The sequence below is a fragment of the Phymastichus coffea genome, unplaced genomic scaffold, assembly GCF_024137745.1.
Source record: "Phymastichus coffea isolate CEN01 unplaced genomic scaffold, Cenicafe_Pcof_1.1 PCOF00020, whole genome shotgun sequence".
NCBI classification, from domain to species: Eukaryota; Metazoa; Arthropoda; class Insecta; order Hymenoptera; family Eulophidae; genus Phymastichus; species Phymastichus coffea.
In genome coordinates, this window is record NW_026706831.1 from 1,192,487 (window position 1) to 1,202,125 (window position 9,639).

Consider the following 9,639-nt stretch of genomic DNA (forward strand, 5'->3'; position numbering starts at 1 on the left):
TATTAATAATTGCTCATACTCACTATTCATAAACGTACAAAAGTCTTGAAAATCATCTATAAAATTTTGTTCAACGTTTGACTGTGACATTTTGCTAAATCTTAAAATCACTAAATGCTCTGGTCAAATCAATCAGTTTGTTTATTTTATATTTACAAACAGATTTAGATGTTCATCCTTTTGTTCGACGGTATTACCACGAAAATAATATAATTATTTTAATAAAATATTATGAACATTGTTCTTCTTCTATAAAAATTACATAATTATGTTTGCCACTTTTTGAAGGCACTGACTGCTCAGCGTAAATTGAACAGTTTGGTTAGCTTACATTTATAAACAATTGCGAATTCAGTAACGCATACTTCTCTACGCCTATAGCGACGGCATTTCAAAAAAGCAATAACTATTTTTTATAATAAAATTATAAAGCATTGTGTATATCGTTCATCTTATACTGGAATGGTTTTTTATTTTTGAACAAAAATTAAAAAGAAGAGAAAGATTAGTAAATGGATTTCGTCAAAATTATTTTTTCTAATAGAAATGATAGAACTCATGACAAATTACAAAAGTCATATATACGAGGGTCGTTTGAAAAGTCCGTGCAAAAATAAAAACTGCTTGATTTTTTTTAATAAATCTTTTTTATTTTTCAACATAGTCTCCTTTTAGGCTTATACACTTCATCCAACGCTACTCTAGTTTGTTTATCCCTTCCAAATAATAGGATTTGTTCAAGTCTGTAAAACAGGCATTCGTTTCTGCAATCACCTCCTCGTTTGAATAAAATCTTTTCCCCGCCAGCCATTTTTTCATATTAGAGAACAAATAGTAGTCCGACGGAGCCAAGTCTGGAGAATAGGGGGATGTGAAACGAGTTGGAATCCTATCTCCATCAGTTTTGCGGCCACAACTGCTGAGGCGGGAGCTGGCGCATTGTCATGGTGGAAGAGGACTTTTTTGTGGGCCAATCGTGGACGTTTCTCTAGCAACTCGGTTTTCAAACGATTCAATAACGATGAATAATATTCGCGTGTAATGGTTTTACCCTTTTCCAGATAGTTGATGAAGATTATTCCTTGCGAATCCCAAAAGACAGTCGCCATAACCTTCTCGGCCGAAGAAATTGTCTTCGCCTTTTTCGGAGCAGATTCCCCCTTGGTAACCCATTGTTTAGACTGTTCTTTGATCTCAGAAGTGTAGTGATGTATCCATGTTTGATCTACAGTGATGAAACGACGCTTAAAGTCTTGCGGATTTTACTGGAACAGCTGCAAACCATTCTTGCAACACTTCACACGATCTCGTTTTTGCTCAATCGTGAGCAATCGCGGCACCCATCTAGCGGATAGCTTTTTCATGTCCAAATGTTGGTGCAAAATATTATGTTACCGTTCGCTCGAGATGCCTACAGTACTAGCAATTTTACGCATCTTCACTCTTATGTCAGCCATCACCATATCATGGATTTTATCAATGATTTCTGAAGTGGTAACCTTAACAAGGCGTCCAGGACGTTCAGCGTCTTTTGTGCTCATATTGCCACTCCGAAAATTTTAAAACCACTTATAAACCATTCTAGTCGAAGGTGCACAATCGCCATAATATTTATCAAGCTTCTGTTTAATCTCCTGAGGCGTTTTGCCTTTGAAAAAGTAATGTTTAATCAATACACGAAATTCTTTTTCGTCCATTTTTTTACAACCACTCGATTTCTTTGATTGAAACGAATGTAAAACGCAAAGTAATTGGCCGATCTGGTTGAAACTTGGTGTGTGCTCTTCCAAGATATGCCACTAACTGTAAATGACCTTGATACGCACTAGTAGCGCCATCTCTCTGACTTTGCACGGACTTTTCAAACGACCCTCGTACATTTATTGAACTATTAAAATACTATTGTCGGTAACATAGCAAATTGTTACACTATCTCCGTGAACCAACATCTGCACGAACATTGAACACCATTATTTAATTATAATAAAATATGAACGATATGAGTAGCATTTTCTAATTATCTTATTAATTAGGGTATTCTTGTTTTTATTTTACATGTATTTTCGTACATTTTTGTAATAGAAAGCAACAGAAAAATAAATGCTGCAGTCGCTTACAATATACATTGAAAAAAAAATTAATTAATGATTGATTTGGTTATGTATTATGAATATTATTATTGTAAATTTGCGGAAAATATAACAATGATGAATATCGATTAAAATACAAAACAATGTATAAGCCAATGAATTTTTGTAGGTAAAATATTTAATTATTATAACCAGTATCTACGGCTTCTCTAATTGTTAGTCAGTATAATTGGATTCAGTAATCGTGTCACACGTACGAATATAAATTTACAAAAATATTGTTATAAAAGAATTCTTGTTCACCTATTTTTTATAATCTTTGTCTATTTTATTTTATTTTCATAATTCATATACAAAATATATTAACACGGACAAATTATAAGCAATGCCAGTCACTGATTAGCGAATTAAATCAAACTTGAATTGATACGTCTCTAGATATGGCGGCTATAAAATCAAAATGAGAGATAATTCAAATAAATAAGAAGTACAATATCGAATAGTTTAACAATTATTTAATTAAGATAAACTATTTTACCATCTCTAGCTAATCTCATGGCAAAACCTTAAAATCCTATGTGTTTAAATTTAAACGTTTTAAGTGTGTAATTGTGATGTCGCTCATAAGAAATATATTGTCGCTGAATTTAAACGTTTAGAAGTGTTTAAAATTGAGGACAATGTATTTTTTATGGGTGACGTCATATTAAACGTTTAAATTCAAACACATGGGTTTACCGTGTCTGTTATCGCTACAGAAAATCCGCATATAATACCTCTATTGGTTGCCGGTGCTTCACACCTTCATACACACGCACACACACGCGCACGCAAACCTTCGTTTCGTTTTAATGGCCGTAGGAGCCTGTGGACTCCGATGCGCCACAATTGAAATTTAGAATTAAAATTTGAAATGTAAAAGAGTTTTAAAATTTTTATTGATAAGTAGGGTGTGAAAAGGAGAGGTGGAAGAGTGTAGGAATTATTTTGTAAAGTATATATAGGAAGGATATAATAAATGTTGTTTTTAGTTGTCGGTAATATAGGTGTTTTGATTTTGTGATATAAGAATGAGGATATAAGTAGATAGTGTTGTGACTAATGTATAAGATGGTTTAGGCCAAAGTGGGATTATATAGATAAGTTGCATTGTCTTAAAAAATCTGTTATGAATTTGGATGTTATTTCGCTTGGATTAACTAATATTTCTTCGATGGATACTGGAAGATGTTTTTTCTTCTTTTCATAGTGTCTTTTTAATTTAATTTTTAATGTGTATCTTTGTTGAGAATAGTTGGGCAATCTCATGTTATATAATTTGCATCTTGTGAAACATAGCCGCATGAGCATGAAGGAGAATCGATCATATTTTTCCTATATAAACTAACGGCTAGATTGTAGTGATTAGATCGTATTCTTGTAATTGTTGTTAAATGTCTTCTTGGATAATTTATTCTGGAGAACCATGGCCTAGGATTTTCGTTTTGAAAGTAGTACTTGAAGTAGTGGTTGCCTTTATCTTGACTTTGGTTTGTGATCAGTTCGTTATTAGTTTTTTTTATAGTTGTTATTTATTTGTTCTAAAAAGCCTGTAAAGTGAAGTTGGGTGATAAGATTTGTGCCTATTGGAATGACGTCTTTTGCTAAGAGATCTACTGTATCATTGTGGGGGATATTTGTATGGGATGGTATCTAGATTAGTATTATTTGAATGCCTAGGAGAATACATTCGTGTAGGAGGGCTTTTATGTCAACACACGCAAACGATCTCTGAAAGTTATCTTGAGTGGTAAAACAGTTAGGTCGCAAATCTTAAATGAATTTTATTTGAATACTGAATTATACTCATAGATTACTCTTTTTTATCAATTAATGATTATCACTAGTTGAGTTTCTAAAAATAACATTTTTTCACTTGAAGACATTGTTGCTGGTTTATTAATGGAGCGTCAAAAGCATGATTTATTAAAGTATATTAAAGCATTAATCCGTATTGTAACGGTCCAGTCTGATTTTCCTTTTCTCCCACTGCAAAATAGCAACCCGTCGTACGCAAGAAAAATGAAGAAAAGCAGTACTTGAGGGAAGGCGCTATTCATATACGCGTAAATGTGTTAGGGCAATTCGGCGAAAACAAGACCATATAAGGAGCGTTACGTGACGAGCGTGGGAAAATTATTGTTTACAATGCAAAATTGACAATTACAAAGTTTTTTCTTATGTACAAAAGCATTTTTCAGTCAATTTCAATGCGCTAATCTCGAATTTCAAGTTATTATGATAACATAATACGTATTTGTTAACTTAATTTAATTTACAAGTAAATATCGCTAGTAATTTTGCAACAAATAAATATATTGCAAATTCGAATATACAACAGCGATCGTAGCGCATTAAGACAGAGAAGCAAGAATTTGACACTTTGATAACTGATTTTTGACTGAGTTATCAATAAATAAACATTTATAATTTATTTAAACAATTAAAATTGCGTTGCGAAATAGCGATTCAACTGTATATATCTATAAAATTAATGATAACGATTGTTACCCATTTGTTGATTTTATAATGGCTAAAAGAGGAATTTACAAATTCGTTTTTTTAATTATTATTCAAAAATGGATTGTTAAGTTAGTCGCTTTTATTTTGAATAATATTCCACTTATCACAAGTGACTTTTTGATGTAAAAATTTTCTGTAAATTTGTTGTAAATTCCGTATTATTTAAATATCTAACTTATATCACTTATAATTTTAAAAGGCGATTTTTCCTTGAGAAACGATTTATTTAAAAAAATTTGTTATTCTATACTTGATTTTTTAAATCATTTTAAATTTTTTAAATAATTTTCAATTTCGATCGAGCCATTTTGCGACAAAACCTGTACAAAGTTTATGCTAATATAAAAAATACCATTGTAGGGGCTACCAAGCGTAGAAAGGAGCCATTTTCGCAAGTATAAATTCGCTCGTCGCTGCGGCAAGAGGATTCACTATCCTACCTTGCTTAGCAGCGAGAGCATTGAACGAAATAAAGACTCAGCTATTTCCTGAGACTGATTTCATTATTCAATGGTTAGCCTGCTATTCCTTTTCCTCACAATAATCTAAGTGCTTAACTGATAAGACTCTCGCTCTTATGAGAAAAAAGTAGTCTTAGATTATCTCCTCTCTGAAATTAATAATTGCCTAAAAATTAAAGTGAATATTCGTTGCGACGCTGTCGGGCTTCTCCTCGATAGATGCAACAATACTCAATTGTATTATAAACGGCTCATCGAAACAGCGAACACTGTGTTCGCTATTCGTTGATTATAAAAATATCAATACTTATAGATTTATTCACGTGTCAACTTCTTGCTTACTCTCGGAAACGTGATTATAAATAAATCTTAGAGTCCGAACTATTTACTTTACTAACGTAAGATAGAATCAAACGTTACAGTATATCATATTCAATGTCTATAATATTAAATTATATGCAATAAAACAAAAACAATAAAGAGTTTGAAAAATGTAATTCGGCGTTTGAATTTTTAATAATCGGATGTATACATACACATTCTTAGAACCAAATGGTTAAAATAACCATTATACATAGATAAAATTTGGATATATCAACAATTTTAATTTTAACTAATTACCAATCTATTTAACCTAGATAAAATATTTTTGGCTAAATTCAATTTCTTACCAAATGTCATTGAACTAGAAAATAAATATGTCCAATGAACAAAATTCGTTTATATAACTCAATTACAATATTTATAAAAAATACTCTCTTAAAAACTCAAATGTTTGTTATTTTATCACAAATTTTTTTCACAACATTTCATGAGATACTTCGTTTATTTCGATATGGATTCAGAGAGACATATAGTTACTGATCTTTTTCAAACTTTTTACAACTGTTGTGTTCGTAGAACCAAGTGTTTTTCTCAATTTTTATCTCAAAATATAAATTATATCAAGAGTTATTAAGAATTGAAGAATAATGATAAAAATGTTTCGAAAGGTTATATATGAAAAAGTCCAAAGATATAGCACCAAATAAAATAAGACGTCTCGTCATATATACGTATATATATATATACATTTCTGATGGCTTACAGTAGGACATTTCTCACGCTTTTTTAAAAATCACTTAAAAGTTGTATTTCTTGATTGTTTTTCAATATTTTTTTTAAATAGTCGGGAACGGTTGTATTTTCTAAAATCAAAACACCTAAGGAATATCCACTGATTTATTATAATTATTGCAATATAAATGAACAAGTAAGATATCACGGTATGTACAATTTCTGTAAGAAAATTTTTTAGTACATATTTGTTTTAGCGTTGCGACGGGGGAGAGGGAGGGAAAAAATAATAGACGGGTATTTTTCCGGTCTCGCACTGTCGCCAGCGGCGCGCAGTTAGCCGAGACAACGTGTGCAGCTTTTATTTAATTTTTGTTGGGCGCCAGCTACCGTGCTCTCACGTTACGAGAGCAGGTAGCGCTGCAACGTTGGCTGGTTCTCGGCAAAGTCCTGCTGGTCGCTGTGAGGTCGGGTGGTTTCCCCGTTGCCTCCCTCCTCGTCGCCGTCGGTGTTCTTTGCGCGCGTGGCCGGCTATCACCTGTGAAGAATGAAGCGGGAGCGCGAAGTCCTAGGCGACGAATTCGTTCGAGTCTAAAGCGTATCGAGCGAAAGGGGAAAGGGGGGCAACGGGTGGTTTACAAGGCCACCCACGGCTGCGGCTCGTTCGGCTAGCTAGAAGAAGTTCGGGGCATGGCGGCTCTTAACCCAGAAGCGGGTACATCGAGGGGAGGCGTCGCAGGGGCGCCCCGACTGACGGACTAGTGGTTTAGGGGATAGCTCCTTCCCTGGACTGGTGGCGTGGTGGCCGCGACGGCGGCTATCGGCTAGGTGATAATCAGGGCAGTCGCGCACGCGCTTACCGATCTCAGACCGTTCGCGAAAGCTACGGGGGATGAGGCGATCAAGTGGGTGCAGTCAATAACAAGTCAGACTTAAAATAATTCAGGTTTATTCGGCAAAAGAAAACTTCCCAGGTCAACCCCAGTGATCTATCCCTCGTGATGGTCAGCCTGGTCTAGGTTACTGGGGGACGCGAGTGGCGTACTACGACGCGAAGTCGGTCTAGGCAGACAATAATTCAGTTGGATACTTCGGACTTCGGATACGATTACACGACGTCGGTCTGTTTACTCGCGGCGAAAATTCCAGTTCGTTCAAGGCAAATAAGTGAAGGAATTCGGTCGGTCGCACGAAGGTTAGCTACTGTTCGCGGTGTTGACGGTACTTTGTAGCAACGATCGCGAGAAAAATAAAGGCGACAATGTATCCGAATTCTGCCGGTCGAACGAAGGTCTAGCACGACTCGTGTAATGTTTAGGTCGACTCGGGAAAGGAATTCATAGACGCGCACTCTAAGGAAAACTCGTTTCTCGGATGACAACAGTACGGCGACACGCAAAACGATGCTCGGAAGGTCGGTGGCAAAAACATGCGCAGCAACGGCAACAGGCGCGCGAAGGTCATACGGCATACCCGCGCGCGGACATTCGGCGATCATGCGACAATTTCAGATGCGGGACAAAGAAACGACGTGACAAAGAAAAGCTCGGAGACAACGGCAAACATGTTCGAACACAAGGCGTAATGCGCGCGAAGGTCATGCGGCACTCCCGTTCGGTAATTACGCGGCAACTTCGTCTTGCGGACAATGATAATACGACGGCTCGATAAAAGATTTTCGGAGGTCAGCAATAGAAGAGCGCGAATGTTATTATATCGAACGCGCGAAGGTCGTACGGCACTCCCGAAACGCGGCGGTCGGCAATGCGCGGCAATCTCGCGATCATCGGTCATACGGAGAAAATCAGTAGTAGAAAAAAGGTACTTACTCCTGTTAGTTTTTCGGGCAATTACTATCGCGGCTACGGCCGCCAAGGCCGCTGTAACATCCGCTACTATTGTCGTATGCGTCTCCGTTATTGATACTGTCGTTGCTTCACTAATCTATTTTTCTATCGCTATTTTTCTCACTACTCTCACTGTTTTTCTCTGTACTCACGGCTCTCACTATCTCCTTTCTGTACTCGCTACTTACTATTTCCTCTCTGTATTCGCTACTTTCACTATTTCCTCTACTACTCTCACTTTTCTCACTATCTTCTTTCTGTACTCGCTACTTCCACTATTTCCTCTCTGTATTCGCTACTTTCACTATTTCCTCTACTACTCTCACTTTTCTCACTATCTTCGCTTCTAGTCTTACTTCTCTGCTTATGTCTGCTTTCTCTATTTCCTCTGCGTTATCTATTTTCTCTCTTCGGGTACCGCGCGACAGCGAGGCTCGGCGGGACTACTCACCGTCGAGGCTTAACGGTTACTGGCGCGCCGTTTTTCGGCGACGCGCCGCTTCTCCTAGCTTACTTCCCCTTAGTTATTGTCGATTGGCTGGCTTGTTGCTAAGCCAGGTCTCAGCGCCGTCTATATTAATGTTCTTTGCCCGCGCAATTTGTTTATTGGTCGGGTCTTCGCGCCTAATTTGCCTACTGGTCGCGAAGATAGCGTCGGTTTTCACTCATTAGTCCGACCACCCCTAAGCTGATAACGATTGGCCGGTCAACTAGCGTCGCTTGTCTATCCTCTTCTATCCACCGCTCGTTGGTCTTACCGATTCCCCTCGCTCGCTTCCGATCGGTCTAGCATCGGTGGTCTCGCTTGCTCTTACGCCCTCGGTCGCTCTTACTTCTAGTCTAGCTAGGCCTACCTTAACTAACGGGGGCTTGCGATCAGCTAATCGCGGCTGGAAACTTTAGGGGCTTCTAGCTTCCCGGGGGAGGGTCGGATCGGGTCGTGAGTGCGCGAGGGGTTGTACGCGAGCGTAAGGGTCATGCGAATCGGTCAGGGAGACTTCTAGAGGTCATAGTTCGCGAGATCCGGGAGTGCGTGGGTGGGTGTATGCGGTCGTGGCTGTTCTGCCGCATCGTGCCGGTAGTGTATAATTTTTCGTGTGATGACGTATCATCACAGCGTAATTAAAGAAATTTTATTTTATGTTTTTGCACTAAAATAATTGTTCATATTAATAATTTAAACAAATAAATAGCAATATATAGAATACTATTGGTAATGAAACAATCAGTTTTAAACAAAACTTGTTTTCTTTGTTGACCTTTACAAAAAATATTATGACTTTTATACGAAAATTGTTAATTTGCAAGATATTTGCAATAATAATTTCAATCTTCAGCTAGAGCGTTAGTCAAGCGTTGTTAATATGTTTTTTCGAAATCTTCCACATTTCTCAGTATTCATCAGATCAAATTATTAATTAAAAAGTTATTAACAATTACGTGCATAAATAGCAATATCTCGTAATCTATCGACGATGGAGTAAAAAGTTTCAAATAAATTTAGCACATTAAAATTATTAAACTGTTTAATTTGCCATAGTTCTTGAGATATTGTCATTTATTTGTTTGAATTATTAATATAAATAATTATTTTAGTGCAAAAACATGAAATAAAATTTTTTT

The 9,639-nt window shown here is 36.6% G+C and overlaps 1 protein-coding gene across 1 annotated transcript in view; it reads right to left on the reverse strand.

Annotated features, from left to right (window-relative positions):
• The window catches only part of LOC131675393 (dynein axonemal heavy chain 8), a 53,767-nt gene extending 53,677 nt beyond the window's left edge, over nt 1-90 (reverse strand). The window contains exon 1 of the mRNA XM_058954361.1: nt 24-90. Within this exon, the coding sequence (XP_058810344.1) occupies nt 24-90 (67 nt within the window). The remainder of the gene's footprint in view (nt 1-23) is intronic.
• Between the last annotated feature and the right edge of the window lie 9,549 nt (nt 91-9,639).